The sequence below is a fragment of the Apis florea genome, unplaced genomic scaffold (assembly GCF_048593485.1).
Source record: "Apis florea isolate Af1SG1 unplaced genomic scaffold, ASM4859348v1 contig_3193_pilon, whole genome shotgun sequence".
Lineage (NCBI taxonomy): Eukaryota > Metazoa > Arthropoda > Insecta > Hymenoptera > Apidae > Apis > Apis florea.
In genome coordinates, this window is record NW_028256721.1 from 360,393 (window position 1) to 381,518 (window position 21,126).

The 21,126-nt window shown below is 21.3% G+C and overlaps 5 protein-coding genes across 9 annotated transcripts; 2 read left to right on the forward strand and 3 right to left on the reverse strand.

Moving 5' to 3' along the window:
• Positions 1 to 1,441: 1,441 nt before the first annotated feature.
• On the reverse strand, positions 1,442 to 4,393 carry LOC100869419 (phosphotriesterase-related protein). Its single transcript, XM_031915087.2, has 7 exons — positions 4,102 to 4,393; positions 3,819 to 3,978; positions 3,439 to 3,629; positions 2,982 to 3,134; positions 2,567 to 2,731; positions 1,804 to 2,024; positions 1,442 to 1,684 (listed from the first exon to the last, which is right to left on the reverse strand). Exons 1-7 carry the CDS (start codon positions 4,124 to 4,126, stop codon positions 1,553 to 1,555), a joined length of 1,047 nt encoding a protein of 348 aa, XP_031770947.2. The 5' UTR covers positions 4,127 to 4,393; the 3' UTR covers positions 1,442 to 1,552.
• A 1,270-nt stretch (positions 4,394 to 5,663) lies between these two features.
• Cdc27 (cell division cycle protein 27) lies at positions 5,664 to 11,606 on the reverse strand. 2 transcript variants are annotated; one of them, XM_086910521.1, is made up of 13 exons: positions 11,464 to 11,606; positions 10,866 to 10,941; positions 10,620 to 10,767; positions 10,170 to 10,553; positions 9,804 to 10,098; positions 9,502 to 9,690; positions 9,146 to 9,392; positions 8,861 to 9,041; positions 8,561 to 8,786; positions 8,309 to 8,436; positions 7,813 to 8,134; positions 7,581 to 7,728; positions 5,664 to 7,447 (listed from the first exon to the last, which is right to left on the reverse strand). In XM_086910521.1, the coding sequence occupies exons 1-13, from the start codon at positions 11,485 to 11,487 to the stop codon at positions 7,320 to 7,322; spliced, it is 2,496 nt and encodes an 831-aa protein (XP_086766647.1). In that variant the 5' UTR covers positions 11,488 to 11,606; the 3' UTR covers positions 5,664 to 7,319. The 2 variants fall into 2 exon arrangements, with proteins under 2 accessions (XP_086766647.1, XP_003691610.3); XM_003691562.4 differs by having other exon boundaries at positions 9,777 to 10,098.
• Positions 11,607 to 13,990: 2,384 nt separating this feature from the next.
• Positions 13,991 to 15,669, forward strand: brn (beta-1,3-galactosyltransferase brn). Its single transcript, XM_012483616.3, has one exon. The coding sequence runs from the start codon at positions 13,991 to 13,993 to the stop codon at positions 15,374 to 15,376; it is 1,386 nt and encodes a 461-aa protein (XP_012339070.1). The 3' UTR covers positions 15,377 to 15,669.
• A 502-nt stretch (positions 15,670 to 16,171) lies between these two features.
• Positions 16,172 to 17,644, reverse strand: LOC100869063 (microtubule nucleation factor SSNA1). The gene is made up of 3 exons (XM_003691560.4): positions 16,956 to 17,644; positions 16,555 to 16,754; positions 16,172 to 16,447 (listed from the first exon to the last, which is right to left on the reverse strand). The coding sequence occupies exons 1-3, from the start codon at positions 17,005 to 17,007 to the stop codon at positions 16,343 to 16,345; spliced, it is 357 nt and encodes a 118-aa protein (XP_003691608.1). The 5' UTR covers positions 17,008 to 17,644; the 3' UTR covers positions 16,172 to 16,342.
• Positions 17,628 to 21,126, forward strand: LOC100864273 (uncharacterized). Of its 4 annotated transcripts, XM_086910528.1 has the most exons (7): positions 17,813 to 18,225; positions 18,387 to 18,434; positions 19,135 to 19,215; positions 19,419 to 19,583; positions 19,848 to 20,062; positions 20,138 to 20,383; positions 20,583 to 21,126. In XM_086910528.1, exons 4-7 carry the CDS (start codon positions 19,446 to 19,448, stop codon positions 20,839 to 20,841), a joined length of 858 nt encoding a protein of 285 aa, XP_086766654.1. In that variant the 5' UTR covers positions 17,813 to 18,225; positions 18,387 to 18,434; positions 19,135 to 19,215; positions 19,419 to 19,445; the 3' UTR covers positions 20,842 to 21,126. The 4 variants fall into 4 exon arrangements, with proteins under 4 accessions (XP_086766653.1, XP_031770966.1, XP_086766654.1 ...); XM_086910527.1 differs by having other exon boundaries at positions 17,628 to 18,434; XM_031915106.2 differs by lacking the exon at positions 18,387 to 18,434 and having other exon boundaries at positions 17,777 to 18,225.

Consider the following 21,126-nt stretch of genomic DNA (forward strand, 5'->3'; position numbering starts at 1 on the left):
TTGTTATTCCAAAGATAGCGCTAGCAAATAATTCTTACCTATATCTATCTCTCTCACGCTATTTTCTGTCCTTTCTTTTTGTGTTTCATTTGCGGCACTCTGAAGATGGCACTGATGGCAGTAGTTTTATTCTATCTCTGTCCTTCTCTTATCGTTTGCTTTCCTTGTCTTACTCATTGCTATATTTGCTATGACAAATTTATGTGCTTTAAAGATAACTATATTTAATTAGTTTTATTATTTTTTTTGTTTAATCTCTCTTAATTAAAAATCTTAATAGAATCTATTTGATTCAGCTTAGAGAATATATTTATATTGATATAAATATAATATATATAAATTTAAAAATTTATATTATATTTATATATATATAATTACATACATATATAATATAAATTTATTATATATGTATAAAATTATATAAATATTTTCTACTATATTATAATTTCATGTTATATGTGGATTAGATTCATTTACTTTTTCTTTTTTATTTATTATTTTCTTCGTGATTAGTTTCATTTGGATCGATATTAGCATTTACATTTCGTTTTCTATTTTTAAACGAATAATATAAAAAATTCTTTCATAAGAAACAATGATTATGATGCAAAAATATGAAAAAGCAACGGAAAAGAAAGATAAGGTAGAATTAAAAAATTAACCAACAGTGCCAATTCTTGAATAACTTCTGAACATTTTTCAAAGGTAAGGTAGAGTAAGAATTAAGGAAAAGTGTCATCTCTTGAGGAACTTCAAAAAGATAACGTTAAAGAAGTATCCTTAGTACTTTAAAGATGGCGACAGTAATCATTTCTTATTTATTTTTATCTCTCTCACACTATTTTCTATCCTTTCTTTTTATGTTTCATTTGCGGCACTCTGAAGATGGCGCTGATTCCCGAATTTTTACTCTATCTCTGTCCTTTTCCCATACACTCTTTGTGTATATATTGCACAAGAGATCAACATGCATATAAATTAATATCTCTACTGTGTAAACATTTTATATATATATATACTTTCATATTCTTATATATTATTATATATTTATAAATATTTCTTTATAATTTTTTTTTTGCAATTTCTAAAAGTATAATATTTTAAAACGGTATAAGAAAGATAAATATAAAATATGATATAATTATGAAAAGTATTTTTTACTTCTCATAATTAGTATTAAATGATAAAAAATGATAAAAAATAATTTTATAACAATTCTTATCAATGTGTCAACTCAAAAAAAAAAAAATAGATAAGTTTATTAATTTTCATTATTATAATTAAATAAAAAATTGGAAAACTGTTTCTAAAAATATCAGTTTAAAGAACATTTTTTAAAAAATTGAGCCATGGAAATTTCAATTTGCATTAGTTTAAAAAATTATTGCATATTATGGTCGAGTAAGTGCGTTCTAGCAAATCAATAAATTTATTATAAATGTTTATAGATATAAAGTTTATTTGCAGTAGAATTTTTTATGAATACAAATATATTCTTTTGCGCTTAGTATAAAAATTAATTCGATTTTATGATACATTTCAATAAAAATAATTAGGATATTAACCAAGTTTTTGGATTATGAATAGTTAACATGTCGATTTCTTCAAGAACAAAACCCTTCAGGATCATTTTTGGTACAACATTATTCAAAATATGAGAAAATCCATGTCCACCAAATTTTATCTTTTTTTTATTTAGAAAAAAAAATTGATAAATTAATTTAAACAATATAATTACTTATTTCTAAGACATTATTAGCATATTACTAATTAGTATGTATACATCTACTAATTATTACATACCAATTTGTGCTTCGTATGAATGTCATGACTTAAAAGCACGCGATCCAATTTTTGATTGTCTCGAAAATATTTAACACGCTCAATCCGTTGTGCATCAGACACCATATCAATCGATGGATTTAATTGATAAAAAGAACATTCGGTTCCGAACAGATCGAATTGGCAGTAACATTTCGCGTCATCAGCAAACTCCAAAAGTTCTTCTAGACCGAGTATAGTTCCTATATTTCAAATATGTAAATGAAAATAAAATACTCAATCAAATCAACAGAAGTTATGAATTTTAAAATGAAGTTAATAATATATGTGATATGTATATATTATATAAGATGTAAGATAAAGATCAGATGCTCGAAAAAGAATAAAATAGAACATGTCAAAAAACAAATATTAAGTTAAATCATAAATTCTTTCCATAAATTCTTACAATAAATTCTATCAATATTCCGACTCTTATGAAAAAAGAGATATTTTATGTAAAATTGATAAAAAAAAGTATGAATTTATCAGTGACCAGCAATATCGAAATTGATAAAAGAATTTAAATAAATCAGTATTCGTAAAATTTTTAATATTTTTAATATTATAGTAAAAAATTAAAATACTAAAATAAAATACTAAAAGATATAAACAATTCTATTTTTAATAAAATATGTTATGATAAAATTAATAGAAAAACTAATTCGGTAGAAGTAAGATATTTAAAAATCGATAGTACAGAAAAATAACAATCAATATTTTAATAATACTAGATTAAACTTACGGTCGAGATGAGAGAGAATAGCTTTTCTCGCGTCTCCACCAGCTTCTTGATAGATTCTCATTATCTCAGAAGGTGCTGCAGAATCTCTTCCAGGATGGAAACTGACGGGACATTTTAATTGATGTTGAACTTCCGCAGTTGCTTGGATAGCCCGTTTCTCAAAAGCTATTTAGATATAAGTAATTATATGATTAATTTAAATATGCTTAAAGATATTAATGATTTATTAATGAATAAAAATATTAAATTCAAAAAATATATTTTGCAACAATTAGTTAACTTTTTTTCACTCTTTGGATTAAATATCTTAAAATATTAGAATATTATAAATGATAATATAAAATCAATTATTTTATAAAAATAGATTAAGAATTTATTAAATTGTATTTAATTATATTTAACATAAATTACATACCTGTGATTGGCCAAGTGCTTCCAATTTCTCCGATAAATCCCGCTTTTACATCAGGAGATTCTTCACAACCAATAGTCATTTCTTTTAAAATTACATCGTACATTTCTTCTTTTGATAAATTTTCATTAGTTTGAGTCGCACTAACATAATAACCTTTCATTTATTCACGAATGAAAGAAAAAAAAGAACAAGTTAGAAATGAAAAAAGAGCAATATAGAAAAGTCAATTCAAAAAATATTTGGTCTTTTATTCGTTATTTAAATATTAAAAAAAAAAACTTATAATTAAAAAAAAAATTATCTGATTTCAAAGAAATTACTTTCATTGGAATTTTGCATATTTATACAAAACTCTAGTAATATTTTCTAAGTAAATATTTTCTAAATAAGTTTAATTTAAATGTAATTTTCTGAATAGACATCATATTCTCAGATTACAATTATAAAAATCTTTTACCAGTCCCGGCAATGATATTAATTCCAGTGGTTTCACTAACTTTTTTCATAAATGGAATATTGCGTTTTAAACCATAATTACTATTTTCCACAATACTACCACCACCAAATTTTTTATATAATTTTACATCCTCCAAAACAGCATCTTCCGTATATCGATCGTTATATATTAAATTATATAAACTACTATAACTGTAAAGAAAAATTAAAATCGTTTTATTCAATATAATTTCTATTTAAGAATTTTTTATATTTTTCAAAATATTTAAATTGTTTATTGTTTCTAAATAATTTGAAAATAAAAGGATGAATATATTTATACATAAGAATACAAACAAAAAATAAAAAAAAAACAGAATTTTATTTGTTATTATTACTTACGGATATTGCTTTAGAATTCCAACAGTTTGAAGTTCGATTTTGTCATCGAAAAATCGTTTCAAATGAGATGGGGGTTGAACATAGAACTCGGTGAAGGACATAGATAAATGTTCATGTGTAAGAGTTCTTCCAAGTTGATTTGCATCTTTCTTCCCAAGAACTTAAAAAAAATTACTATTTTATAGAAATCTTAATTTATATATAATAATAAAAATTTATAGGTATTTTTTTAATAAGAAAATATTTATAGTATTATAATATCACTTTGTAAATATATGCTTACCAGTTTCTACATAATCATGCTCCATAGTTCAGAATCGAATGTACAAAAATATTTTAAATGCATAAAAATCGTCAAAAGACAATTGTTCAATTTCTAAAAATTAATGACTCATAAACACCCAAAAACATATAAAAAATTAATTATAAAACTCGTTAAAACATAAACAATATAATTTTTCGTTATAAAATTAGAAAGACACATTTAAATCCTAGCTTCATTAGTTATACACTGATGTTTTGCAGCTGATATGCATTACAAGTTATATAATAAAACTAAGAGCATTAACACAGATAACGATATGAGATTTTTCGTTAAAAATATTTCTTATTTCGTCATAACTTTTCTATTATAAAAGATGTGTGAATAAATAGCATTTATTATATCTATCAAATTTTTAATTTGTTCAAAATTTTCTTTGATACAAGAAAATAAATTATTTTTATATAATTATATTTTATTAATTACTACATATTTTTCCAGAACTTCATTAACGATTATTTTTATAATTATATAGTTTTTTCTTCCTATTAAATATTGTTTTATTAGCTATTTACTTAATTGTCAATAATTTTTTTTATCAATTTTATAATAGTTACCATCTTTTAATAAGTTATTAATAATATTATATAGTAATATCAAAAGAATTAATTTAGAAAGATTTAATTATACTAATTATATTATATATAGCTAATTTGAATTGAATTAACATATTTTATTTATAGATCATTTCATAATACAATTTTTATTTTTATTATAGCATGTTTAAAAAAAATTTTTTATTTTATTAAAAAAATTTTTATTGAAAAAGTAGAGTTTATTCAACTACTTTAATTGCCATCTTTTCAATTATTTTTTTATTTCTTAAAAATTTTTTTTATCATAATAAAATCGAAAAATTATCGAAATTTCTCTTCCATATTATGATTTATATTTGTGGTGTATTAGGCAATCATGGATAAATCAAAAAAAGAAATTTCGATTATTTATTCATATAGTCGTGTTACTTTTGTTTTATCTAATGTGAAAAAAAAAACATGAAAAGATAATAAACGAATAAATAAATAAAATTATACGAAGAAAACAAAAAAAATATTAGCACAATAAAAATCGAAATCAGGAAGCGTATCTCAATTCGAAGTCCAGAAAATAATCAAATAATTTTCTTTATAGAATTTGTCAGCTTCATTGTAAAAATTAGATGATTTTCTCTTTGGTTAATTTAATATAAAATAATTTTAAAATATATAATTAAAAAATAAAATAATTTTGTTAATCATCTGAATGTAATTTTTATATTTTATATACAAAGACTATATTTTAAATACAAAGAGAAAGAATTTAAATAAAAATAGTAACAAATCTTATTTCTTTGTATATTAATTTATAATACTTTAAATTTGTGAGTTTTTAAATTGATACAGAAATTATAAATATAAAAAAAATAAAAACATAACACAGATTTTTTTCTAGCTTACTGAATATATATAAATAATCTGCAAGATTTAAAAATTGGGATACGCTTAAATTCAAAAATTAAGAGGGACAAGATGTCATATCACACATATATGTATGCTTACATATATTATATATATATACAGATTTCAGTCAGCAATTCATCTATTCTTTTCATTATTTGTCTATCTCTCTCTCTTTTTCTCTTTCTTTTCTATCAATATTTCTTTTCTTTGTATCTATACAATATAAAATGCTATGATCTTTTCGTGTAATTATTCATGCAGCATGATTGCATAAATCATTTTCGTTATTAAAATTGCATACCTTTAGATAGAATTTGGTAACACAACAACGCCTCATTAACGCGTTTGAAACACGGCACATGTATTTTCTTATGAACATGAACACCAGATACCGTCGTGGAACGTATCATATCGTGATAAAAAGATTCTTCTCGCACACACTTAAATAATCTGATTGTTAAACAAGCCTTCCAAAAAGTCTATAACATAAATTTATACCAAATTATCTAATTAATTCGGAATAAAATAATTTTATATAAACAAAAACATTAATTATGTGTTTCTATCATATCAATCTTTAATAAAGTATAAGATTATAAAATATTCAATAAAAATAGCAAAAAGTTGCATTAGAAAGAAGAAATAAATTTAAGATACACCAGAATTAAAAGTGATCATAATATATCATTACTGTACAGCAAAAGTTCATAATCATAGAATATATACTTTATTCAAAACAATAATAAAATTTTTATCAATAAAGATATGGTATAGACTTTCAGGATTTTAATAAATATTCGCAAGTACAAATAGATTTTGACTCGCTTACGATCATCAAAATAATTTAGATCTATTACCCAATGACATGTATGAAACTATCTATTTTTTATCAAACCAGTTCAAGAAGATCAATCCATCGATGATTATTTCACGACGAGAATTGCACGATCGTCCAATGGCCACTAAAATGGCCAAAAATATTTTTTTTATTGTTTTTTTTTTGTTATCACTAAATCGGCAACGGTAATTATATGAATAGTAGTACTGGTAGCACTAATGGTGATAATAATATTGATAATATAATAATAATTTACATTTATACTTCTTCAATTAATTAATTATATTTCCTATCTATTTACGTTTTTCTATTACGACATGCTTACATTTACATTCGCCCATATATGCGCGCACACACATACACACAATACAGTCTATATTCAACCGTAAATCGACGAAAGTGATTAAACATTCGAACATATATATATAAAAGTAAGACAAGCAATCGTAAAAAATATACAGTAGAACGCGTAATGTACAAAATCGATGAAATAGATATTATTGATTCTCTCTTTCTCTCTCTCTCTCTCTCTGTCTCGCTCCTTTCTCCATGCATTCTCTTTCTCTCTCATTCATACATTTTTCTCTCTTAGAGAATATCAATCATTTAAATACCTTTTTTCAGAGATGGAAAAAATAAACCAATATGTTCCAAAGAATGGTTTTTACCTTATTTTTTAGCTTCTCAAAAAGATGCAACACTATCAAGAAGTGAACTAAGAAAAAAATATAAATATTAAAAGTCTAATAATAAAGCACTGTTCAGACGAAATACACGCAAAAATATGAATTCACAATGAGCTAAATTAGTTGAAAAATTGATCGAATCGATCAACACAAAAGATAAATAATGACGCGCAATAATGTTCATTTTATAGCAATCTTGCACACAATAGGATATCTTCATAAACTATCGTCGCTGTCATCGGCATGAGCTTCAACTGAGACATTTGCAGCGAGTCCTGCGGCACTTGCTTCTCTATTACTTTCAATCTCTTGTTCCATTGAATTATTCTGCATCTGTTGTTCGTCTATATATGTATAGATATAATATGATAATAATATTAAAAATATCAATAAGTTTTTTTTATAATAAAATTTCATTTATATAAAATTTTTTTATTGTATTTTTTATTATTTGTACGAAGTATTATAACTATTTACCTGATTGAGTTGCTGGAGATTCTTCTTCTCCTTGACCTGGACCTAATATAGCTTCTTTAATTTGACTGTTGACTCCCTTTGGATCTAAATCTGTTGCCCAACTAAAGTACATTAGTGCAAGGTCGGTATTACCCAATTTCTTATGTACCTATATAAAAAAAAAAAAGAACAAAAATAAAAAAGAGAATATAAAATATGAAACATAATATAAGAAAATCATAATAATGCTTACTTTTCCTATTGAATAATAGACTAGAGATTCTTTGGGTACAATATTTTTTAATTCTTCAAATTCTCTAAGTGCTTCCATATGGCGACCAATTGAAAAATTAATACTTGCACGGTGAAATTTACACAATGTATTATCGGGATCATTTGAAATTGCGGTGTTTAAAGTTTTTAAAGCTTCGTCAGTTTTTTTTAATGCATGTTGCACAACTCCGATATGACACATTATTGCCGAATTTTGTGGATTAATTTGTAAAGCACGTTGAAAATGCAATTCTGCTAGACTATATTGCTCTTGTTTAGAAAATATTGTTCCTAATCCAAACCTAAAACAAGGAAAAATTTTTTTAGTATAAAACAATAAAATTATTTTGTTTATTAAAATTAATTTTGTAACAATCTAAATTTTTCTTTTAATATAATGTTAGACATATCTAAGTTATAATTATATATACATATATATATATATATATTCATATATAATTTAATATAAAATTTACCATGCATTATAATGCCTAGGATCGAGTCTGATAGCATTACGAAATGCAGTAATTGCCTTATCCAATTCTTCTGTCAAAACATATTCATGACCAAGTAGTGTATAAGCATATGGAAAATTGGGATCTACCTATATTTGAAAAACAAAACTTCCATTTCAAATATGAATTTATTATTATATGAAACATATAATTATTATTATATGAAAACAAAAATTAATATCTATATTGAAATATAAAAAAAAAAAAACATACTTGAATTGCTCTTTGAAAGAATTTAATTGCTGTTTCATGTTCTGTTTGTGCAGAAAATAGATTTCCAGTAGCACACCAAGCAGCTGGAGAATTACGATCTTCAGATACAAGTTCTTGTGCAAGAGTAGACAATTGTACTTCAGCATGCAAATGCCATAAAACTGTGCTATAAATTTCCATAAGTTCAGTCCTTTGAGGTTCCAATTGTCTCACTTCAGCAAAATAACTATCAACGAATATTAAATTAAAATTTCTTATCAATAATTTAATTTCAAATTTTATAGTTTTAATAAAACTAACCTAGCAGCTTTCTTATAATCTATCATTTCAAAATGTGCACGAGCTAGCATAGATAATACCCATCCTGTATTATAATGTTGTGCTGGAAGAACGCTTAATATTTCAACAGCTTGAGTACAATTAAATTGACTTAAATGTTGATATGCCAATCCTAATTCTTGTAATAATGACATTAAACCTTCTGAAAAAATTTACATTTATATATACTGTGTATAAAAATTACATTCATAAAAAAAATTTTTCCAAAACAAAATTGTTATATTAAAAATTATATTAAAAACATACCAGCACATTGTTTTTGAAGTGTTACTGCACAGATATTAGTACTACCTTGATTATTTAATATATTTACGCTAGATACAGCTTTTTCTGATGTAATTGTTTCAGTTTTTTCTTTTTCATTTCGATTTCTTTCATTTAACTCATTAAAATTAGCTTTATTTAAATTAGTTTTTGAAAGTCTAGCTTTTGTTTTACGAGATGGAGACTTTGGAGTAGCAAATTTATTTCTATTTGGAGATTTATTATTTTCCTAACAAAAAAAAAAAGATTACTTTTAGATGCATTTATAATACATCTAATACATTTATAATATAATATAAATTAAAAATGAAAAATTGCAATAAAACAAAGAAATCTACCTTGACTGAATAGCTATGACTGAAGAGTCTTGATGAACGTCTAACATTGGTTCCTTGTAGTGTTGGTGCTGCTGGTGTTGGGGTAGTAGGTGTAACTGTTACTATATTTGCGCTATTACTCGTATTTCCTGATTGTGAAAATACTGGTTTCCCTTGCTGTAAAGGAGTTTCTTTTCTTGACATTAATTGCTATAAATTAAAATATTTTATGTATAATTTAGTATATTATACAATATGCTTTTAAAAATTTAACAATTACTACTCTCAAATCTTACCCCTACATGAGCCCTTAAACTACTAACACGTTTTGCTAAACTTTTTTGATCATTAGCTTCTGTAAGAGTAGTATGTGAAGGTAAAACTGTTGGTTCAGGTGTATTACTTTCCAACGGTAAAATGCCAAAAGTTGGAGTAAGAGGGCTCATTGTATTATTGAACATACTACGATACCGTGGAAGCTTAGCTCTTGGTGATATTGAAGAACAGTTAGTATAATGTGTAGACAAAGTTTGTGGACTTTCATCTGTAGAATATAATCGTATACCAGGTCCCACACCATTGATTATAGTTGATGCCGTTGTCATTTGTGCAGGAGTACTGTAAAATATATATAACATATTTATATTAAATATTTATATCTTTATATGCTTTAAAAATTACATACTTACATACTAGTACCATTTGTAGTAGGTGTACTATTAGAATTATTAGTAGGTACGATGAGATCAGATTCAGTTGTATAAGTAGGTGGAGGTGTACTACCATGGCACATTGCAAAATTATCTAGCTTATCTAACTGAAAAATTTTTGTAGGATCTACTACTTCACCAACATTACATAATTCTTCAAATGAATGCCAAAGAAATGGATTTAATTTCAAAGCCAATTTATGTGCATCATTTCCTTTTGCTGTACGCATCATCTTGTAATAAATCTTCGCTATAATCTGAAGTGAGAAACATGCATGTTCTCCAAATTGAGTTGCTATTTCTTCCAAATTTTTTAACTGCTTATAATATCCTCCAATTATTGCTGCTTCTGCTTCTGCATATCTGAGATTAAAATTTAAAATTATATAATTACATTAAAATGGCAAAATGGATCAATTTTATACTTACTTCTCTAAATCATAACAACATTTGGCTAAAAGAAACCTGCATTGTGCAGAATTTGGTGCTTTTTTGGAAAGTAATGCATAAGCTTGTCTAATTCGTCCTGATCGATAATAACATGTTGCCAAAAGAAATAAAGTTTCTTCTGTATCAACTATAAAATATTTTAAATAATAATATAATATTATGATTAAATATAAAAATTAGATAGAAAAAAAATTAAATGTTATAAGAAATAATTAAGAAACTTACCTTCTGCACACAACCTTTCCGCTAAAAATATTGCATCTGGATAAGCATAATGATTTAAACAATGCCATATGGCCGCCTGTAATCATATATGTTACAATATATTGATATAATATGTATACATATTTAATTAAAATATTTAGTTATATCTTGACAAATAAAAAAATGTGTAACTCATATTTGTTATTGTTAACAATTGATATACAAAGTTACATGTTAACACTCATAAAAATTGCTTCACTTAAATGCAAAATATAAAAAATTCATAAATGTTCTGAAGACTTATACTTATTTATAATCATATCTCCACCTATTTATGTCCATTTTGTAAAAGCAAACAACCCTAAAGAAACAATCCTTGAGAAAAATATATTTAATATAAAATGAATAAGAACTGTGATAACCTGATAAATGTTATGATTGCATAAAATCGATAATATATTATAAAATAATACATAAATTCAAAATCAATTATCTGTTGTATAATAAATATACGCGTAAATGGTTTTAATTTCTTATGTCAGTATCAGTAAGTGTGGATACATTTGAACAGAAAATCACACGTCAGTGGCAACTTTTTTTCGAACTCTATTAACTTTACCTGCACTGGCTCCTGTACAATCATTGTTTACACAGCAAACTTGGTCATATAAGAATAATCTCGAACGTTTCAAGAAAATTTAATGAAGAAAATCCAAAGTCGAATGACCGCTATGTATAAAAATTTCTTAGGAGTCCATCTTTGCTCCGATTCTTTTGAAGTGAATATCTAACTTCACAACAAAGGTTTACCAACATTAAAGAGATGCCAATTGTATAAAAATTGACATATTCATAGAAGAGTTATTATCTTCTTTGATATTGTAAAATTATTTTAAATATCAAAAAAGCAAACGGTATTATAAGTCAAAAATAATAGTCAATATCAAAATTAAAACGAAATTAATAACATATAATTAATCACAAAATTGAGAATATTTATGTTGGTAATAAAAATTTCAAGATGAATACGAATATACATATTTAAGAATAAAAATATAATATTTAGTACATTTATATATTTCATAAATAATTATAAATAAAAAGATTTAAAGCTAAAATTTAAAATTAAAATGAAATATTTATTTATATTAACTGAAAATAAATAAAATAAAAATATTTTTTTATTTTGTTTTATTAATGTAAAATTAAATTAATTTTTAAATTATACATAAATATATAATTTTTTAAATTATAAATAATTAAGCATAAATTAAATAATAGTATTCAAATCTAAATTCCGATTTTTTGATTGCAAAAAAAATATAAACAAATGATTATTTGTTATTTATTAATTGAAAGTTGAAAAAAATCTCATAAAATGAATCTCAGAAAATATTTGATAGAATACAAAATAACAACAATACAAAAAAAATTCGATCCGAAAAATTAATTCATCGTGACAAATTTTATGAATTTGAAGAAATTGTTGTAAAAGAAAATGAAAATATAAAAATAAATGATTTAGATAAGATAAAATAATCTACAAATAAATGTAAAATTAAAATTCCATTTTAAATTGACATAAAATATAAAAATTACGGTAGAAAAAACTGAAAAAATACATCTTAGAAATATAAAAAAAATCCATAATTTATTAAATGAATTTAATTTATGCAATGAAAAAATGATGAAATGAAAATAAATTTATTTAAATAAGAAAAAATAAATTATTTAAAAAACTTTAATATGAATCATTATAATATTACAATATTATGTATGACGAAATAATAGAGCTTATTTACTCTTATAGAAATAATATACAATTAAAAAAATAAATTCATGAAATTTATGAACAAAAAACTATAAAATATTATTCAAATGTAACTACGAAGGAAAAAAAGAATACTTTTTTGCAATTAAATATAAATACATTAATATATTAAATATATATAATACATATAATATCAACGTATATATTCAATTTTTTATATCAGAAAAATAATTATATTTTAATACTTTTAATTAAATATAAAAAAATATTTCATCTTATTTTAAAATTTTTTTCTATTAATTGATCATTAAAATATACGAATATAATATACATTGTATTTATTTTTATTTTTAATAATTTTTAATATTCATATTTATTTTCCCGCCAGATTTCATTACCAACGTAAATATATATTCATTTTTATATTAAAATATAAATTTTAATATAATAATATTTCATTTCTTCAATGAACTATATAAAATCACAAAAAAGAAAAATTAAATTTTCATTATCAATATAATGCATATTACATATAAAGAATATAATTCATATGTTTTGTTTATTTAAAATTATATTATTTAAAATTTATTTATTAAAGACACAAAAAAATAATAAAGTTTTCATCATTTATCATTTATTATATACATGTTATATACATATTTATGCAAATTTTTAGAATAAAATTATAAAATTATTAATATTAATATCAACAGAAAATGTTTATATTTATTATAATATATATTCATTATATATTCTAATATATTTACTTTATTCTTATGTTTTTTCATATCGACATGATATAATATAAAACAAACAAAATTTTGAAAATTTAAATAATCTTATGTTATATTTGGTTGGTAATAAATCAAAATTTGAAGAAAAAAATTTACTGAAAAAATATAAAATAAAATATTAATTTTAAAATACGTTAGAAAACATAACAATGTTATATCTCTATTTTAAAATTTAAAAATTTATACGCTAATATTTAATAAACATTAGTAAATCAATGAATTCAAAGCAATATATTTGTGTATAAGTTACTAATTTGAGCAATAAACGAAATTGTATATTTTGCAATATTTTATTTACCAGAATAATATTATAAACAAAGAGTATTTAATAAACATTTTATATAAATACATCTTTGAAATTATATATATTTTGGAAGAAAAAAATATTGCATAAAATATTAATAAATTTGTCACACTAAAGTATATTTTAATAATTTTTTTGCAATTTATATATATAATAATTATGTAAGTACTTTTTATTTTCATATAAAAAGGAAGATAAAAAGGATATAAAAAGATAATATAAATATTATTTTACAGATTTTTATAAAACAAAAATTATGTAAAATTATTTTATAAAGATGTATTATTTATTATGTCCTTGTTTTGAAACAATTCTTCGTTTGATGTCAAAAATCAAATTAAAATATGTTTGCATTTGTATTGGTCTTATTACAGTGCTTGATTTTTTTGGAGCATTCACACATTTATTTGAAATTACATATGACTCAAATTTTGTTTATCCATATGAAGGTGATGTACATGAATTTGTAAATGCATTACGACATAATGAAAAACCTACTATTGAACCTATAAATGAATATAAATATAAATTTTTACTGAATAATCAACAAAAATGTATAGATGCTGCACATAAAATTTTTCATGTTGTGTACATAGTAAAATCTGCAATAGAAAATTTTGAAAGAAGATCAGCAATTAGAAATTCTTGGGGTTTTGAGAAAAGATTTTTTGATGTACCTTCGAGAACAATTTTTATGTTAGGTATATATCCACATAATGATGAAATTCAAGCAAAGGTAAAAATTGAAGCTGCAAAATATAAAGATATTATACAAGCAGATTTTATAGAATCATATTACAATAATACATATAAAACCATGATGAGTTTTAAATGGTTAGTAAAATATTGCTCTAATTCAAAATTTTATATGTTTGTTGATGATGATATATATGTTTCTGTAAAAAATGTTTTGAGATTTATAAGAAATCCAACTAATTATCCTGATTATTTAAAAGAACCTAAAAAATTTGATGTTCATAAAAGAGAAATTAAAAGTAATGATGAAAAAAAAGAATTAAATGATATAATTACACAAAAAAATATACATATTCTTAATAAAAAGGATTTATTTGTTTATGAAAAATTAAAAAAGACAGTTTTCAGAGATCATATTGTATATGGATTAAAACAAGATACTTATAATAAAACTTTAAAAATTAATTATAGTAACGAAAATGATACAAAATTAAAATTTATTCAGGAAAATAATTTAAAAAATGACAAAAAATTTACATTGAATAGAATAAAAAAACAAATTTTTGATTTTGAACTTCCAGAAGATATTAGATTATATGCAGGATTTGTATTTATATCTTCACCTCATCGTCATAAATCTTCTAAGTGGTATGTTTCTCTTAGTGAATACCCATACCATTTATGGCCACCATATGTTACAGCTGGTGCATATATACTGTCTAAAGAAGCTCTTTTAGATATGTACTATACTAGTTTTTATACTAAGCATTTCAAATTTGATGATATTTTTTTAGGCTTAGTTGCAAAAAAAGCAAATATAGAACCTTTTCATTGTGAAGAATTTCATTTTTACAAAAAAGATTATACAAAATTTAATTATAAATATGTAATAACTTCCCATGGATATGGTAATTCAACTGAATTATTAAATGTATGGAATGAACAAAAAGCTCTTGGTAATGCCTAAATTTTTAATTGTATTCAAAATATTTTTATTAAATGCTTTAAATATGAGTTAAAAGTTTAAATACATAAAAAATAAGTAATAAAGTGATATTTGAAATGATATTTAAAATATTATTAAATAATGGAATTAAGATCTTATTTATTTTTATTTTCTATAATATTTATTTAATATTTGTATAATCTTTAATTAGTAATTTAAAATATTATTATTGTTATTATGCAAGTTACTGTTATCATCATCATCAGTAAAAATACATATATGTTTGAAAATAATACTTAATATTTAATGTTAAATGTGTACAAATTATTTTAAAACTATATTATAAACTTTGAAAAGAATTAATAATGAATTTATATATTAAAAAATATTGGAAAATTAATTAAATAAATTCTAATATATATATTCTTCTATAAAATTAATTTATTATAAAATATATTTAAAAATAGTTTCGAAAATAGATATACATAGAGTCTTCATGTACACAATCAGTCTTTATGTACACAATAAGTTATTATGTGATAAATAATCAATTATGTTTTTATATAAACACTATAAAATTTATTATTAATATTTGAATAATTCAATAATTATTTATGTAATATATAATACATAAACAAATATGTAATAATATATAAAAATTATCTCATATATTTCATTAACAAGAAAAAATTATTTATAAGACCATCCTTATGTGAAAAAGGAAAATATAATTATAAAATTATAGATTATAAAGAAATAAAACATAGTATTATATAAATAAAAAATTTTAAAATTTTAGAAACTATATTGCAAATGTTTAAAATATTTACAATTTTATATTTATTATTATAAAATTGTTATAATAACTTCCTCTGTTTACAACTATAAACTTAATAAGATATATGTGACCTTAAATATATGATTAAAAATTTTTTTTTTTAATTTATAAATTCAATATTACCCATTTTAATTTTTATTTTGCATTTATTACTGACTTTGTTGTTTATCCATATTAGTTTTAAGTAATGTTTGATCTAAATTTGTAGCTTCTCTCTTGATCATATTTAATAGAAGTTGTGAACTTTCCAAAATCTGCAATTGTAATAAATTCATAAAAATTTTTATGATAATAAATTATTACATATATATATATAACAAATTATAAATCTAGTTTTTCCTTAAAATATAAAAAAATATACCTTTATATATGCTGTTTCTGTATCTGCAATAGTTCTATCATATTCATTTCTGACAGCTATTCTTTTAGTTAAACTGTCATTTAAGCGTGTTAATTTATAAGATAATTTTTCTATTTCTCTTTGCAAATAATTTTTTTCTTCTTCTTGAGATTCAATTTCTGCTTGTAATTCTGTACGTCTTAATTTCATTTCTTCTAAACCTAAACAAAGTTAATAGTTAACAAAATAATATTCAAATATATAAATTCATAACCTATAAATTTATAAACACTAATGAAAATTTATATTTTATATTTAAATATATTTAAAAATATTATAAAATTATTAATAATAAATAAAAATCTTTTATAGTGATATCAATTATAAATAAATAAATGTTAGGTTATATAAATATTTCTTACACTTTACAAGTTCTTGATTATATGCTTGTAAAGCAGCACCGTGTTGGGACATTTCAAACCCTCCATGTACAAATAATAGAGTTGTAATATTTTTATAATTAATAAGAAATTATTTATCTATTTAAAAAATTCGCCAATAATTTACTCCAAATCATACATCTAGTAACATGTATAAATCCAAACAAAGATTTTAGTTTTGGCGCGGAGTTTATAAGACATTATTTTTAACGCATGCGCAAGTGATATGATATGTAACTGATTATAATTTAAAAATCCTAATTGAAATTTATTTATAAATATTAATGATAAATCTAACACCAAGAGATCTAAAGTTATATAGAATATTATCAAATATCTAGAAATTTTGATATATTATTTATAGATATCTAATAATCTATAAAATATAAATATTTCATATAAATATTTTTTTAAATAAATTATAGATTATCGTTTTATAATATTATAATCATATATATAAATTAGTAATATATAATACAAGAAATTATATAAATTAATAAATATTATTCATATTAATTAATACTCATTATAATTTACAAAAATGTTTTAATAAAATAATTATATAATATATAATAAATCGAATATGTTATAAAAATTGAAATTATAGTAAAAATATGTATACGCAGACATGTATATATATGTGTATTATTTAATAAATAAAATAATAAAATATTGTTACCTTAATATCATCTATAATAATTAATTTTTACGATAAAAAAAGTAGAACTTAAAAAATCATTTATTAATTGAAATATAAAACATGTTTTGTAATAATAAAAAATAATATTGAAGAAAAACAAGACGGCTTTTTGCCTTGCCTTTTAAAGGCGTCACGAAGTGTTTTCATTTACCAAGGTGCAATAAATACACCTTTCGCTCAGAATCTTCACACTAATGTGAAAGCTACAGTAACGTGCACAGTTATATTTTATCTATACTTATCGAAAGTGAATAAATCAGTAACTTTTAAATTAGATCATTTAAAATCATTTCATATATATATTTTAATACTTAAATTTTTTAATAAAGTGTTTTGTTATAATATATTAAATAATATTATTAATATCATACTATTTCTAAAATCACTATGTATCAATATTATTTTATATTTGATTAATATTTTTTAATGAAACAAAAAATTTTTATATAAATAAAAATTTATAATTATACAATAATTACATGAAATCTAAATTTTGATTCTATACATAAAATTTTTAATCTTTAACAAGCTTGTTCGTCATGAATACTTCAGGTATGATATTTATAAAGATCAGTTTTACTAAATACGATTTATTAAAATATGTAATTTATATAATAATTATATTATAATAATTATATTGTTTTTCTATATGTATTTTTTAATTAAATATAATTCTTATCTTTATATATGTTAAATAAATTATTGAATATTAGCAATATGCGTTTGGTTCTAAGATGACACGATTTATGGCGCTTGCGCAGGTAAATTTTAATATTATCCTTCAAAATTTTCGTAATATACAAAATTGCACCATATGATTCGTTACACTTAATAAATAATATATATATTAAAATTTTGAAATATATATATTTCTCTAATATAATAAAAATATATTTTTTATTTAATTTTAATTTTTTTAATTTTATCTATTTAATTAAAATTATTTTCGAATTATAGAAATTTAAACATTGATATAAAGTATTAAAAGTATATATTAATCATCAAAAAAATTGTAAATTAAAGAATGAAAAAATATTTAGAGCAAAAATAAAAATTGCATTTTAAATCATTATATTATTGATTGAAAATGCATATGATCTTGTCAAATGACATCATGTTACTAAATTAGGATTTCAATACCGTAACAAATGAATTGAAACAAATAATTAAAAAATTCTAAAATTCTAATTCTTACAATTAAGTGATTTTATATATTATATATTTATTATATTATATTATATATTATATATGTAAGGAAGAATACTTCTATATTATCATCATTATATTATTTTTAAAAAATTCAATATTTACATTCATTATATCAATATAATTGTATCATTGTATCAATAATAATTATAATATATTATTCCATGATACATATTAATAAAAAAATGAGATAATATAATAATTTTGAAAAAACGTTTTTAATAAACATTTTTTATCATATAATAATTTTTACAGGTAATGCTACACATAATATCTAAATATAAAATCAAGATTATTTGAAATTTATATTATTTTATATTACTTATTATTTATTAAGTAAGTTTTAATTTTGTAAATTCTATTTCCTTTAATATTTAATTTTCAAAGACTTTAAGCATTGTGTACCTGCTTATTAATACATGTATTTTTTAATTTTTTATATATTTTTTTTAATTAATATAATTAATTTTGTACTTATTTTTATTTATTAATAATAAAGTAATATACTAAATCATTTCTTAAGATTTTTTTTTTTTTAGTTAAATTGTACAAACATAAATATCACAATGACAAATAGTTCAAGATGTTTAGGATATCATAGTAATATAAATAAAGAATATTTAACAGATGAAAATGATAGCCATCGTGCTTCATCAGATCATACAGTATCTGAATATGTTGTATCTGCTGATCATACTACAATGGTAATATTTACAATATATAATTTATATCTTTAATTGTAAATATATAATTTTATTAATATATTAATTAATTTTAATAATATATTGATATAAATATTTTGTTATATATAAAAATATAATTTGTTTTAATATACATATATGTATTATTAATATATAATATGTATCTATATAATAATTTATTTAATTTATAATATATATATATATAAATTTCATATTATTTATTATATACTATAACATTAAATAGATATATATAATTAAATTTTATAGGTAAAATCAATGAAGAAGAATCATTCAGAAAAATATGAAAAAGAAGAAGGAAGACATTCACAAAATATACATAACAACCGTGGTTCAATATTATCAGGATCTTCAAGACACAGTCTTCATCCTCTTAGAAAAAGTACTTCACATAGTAGCATATACGACAATGGCTCAGATATATATGTTACAAGTGCTGCATATAGAGCAACTTCAGATATAAGGTTATAAATGTGATTTATAAAGTGTAATGTTTTATGTATATATATTTATTATAAAACTTATTATTTAATCAATAGCCACCACAGTCTAACACCAAGTTCAAGATTAGGACATCGTGCACCTAGTCATTGTAGTTATGGTTCTACAAAATCTCACACACACAGAAAAGATGGTATTATTATAGAAACCATGTCAACACCAAATCCTTTTTGTCCAAATACTAAAGGAATTTGCTGTCTCATGTTACTTCTTAATCTTGGTTTGATTCTTGTTACATTAGGTTTTGTTATAGTCATTCAATTTTTTCAACCATTGATAGTTTGGTAAGTATATGTTTAAAAAAGTAATTTATTTCTTTTACTATTTCTCCAATTTATGTAAAATAGTATTATAAATTTGAATAATGTTTAATTATATATATATATATACATATATAAAAAAAATTAATAATATAATATTAATATATAATATCAAAAAATACTATATTAATATGATACAAAAAAATTTTGGATTTTTTTTTAGGATTTTGGGAATAGTGTTTCTTGTGTTTGGATTCTTAACATTGATAGGAAGTCTTATATATTGTGTACATGTATTTCGAAATGCAAAACATCCACATGATATTAATCCAGAAGATTTTTATTGGACAAAATATTGGCAAGGACATGTAGGATCCACACCTGAAGTATATTATAAAGCAGAAGATAAATATCATGATGATGGATATAGTGATCGTTTAAGCAAATACTCATGTAAATATTATGACAAACAAAGATATTGAAAGCAATATATATATAATGTAAATGTGTTTATATAATATTGTATACATAATTCATAAATTTCAAAACAAAAAATGTATATTTATATATATATATATATATCTACTGTATTAACATAATGAAAATTTAATTATATGTATAGAATAATAATTATTATTTATTTTATATACATATTATAAATTTATAAGATTTATATCATTATTTTAAAAACCATATTTTTAAAACCATATTCCAACAATTTTTTATTATATATGAAATAATAAAAATAAAAAAATGTATAAATTAAA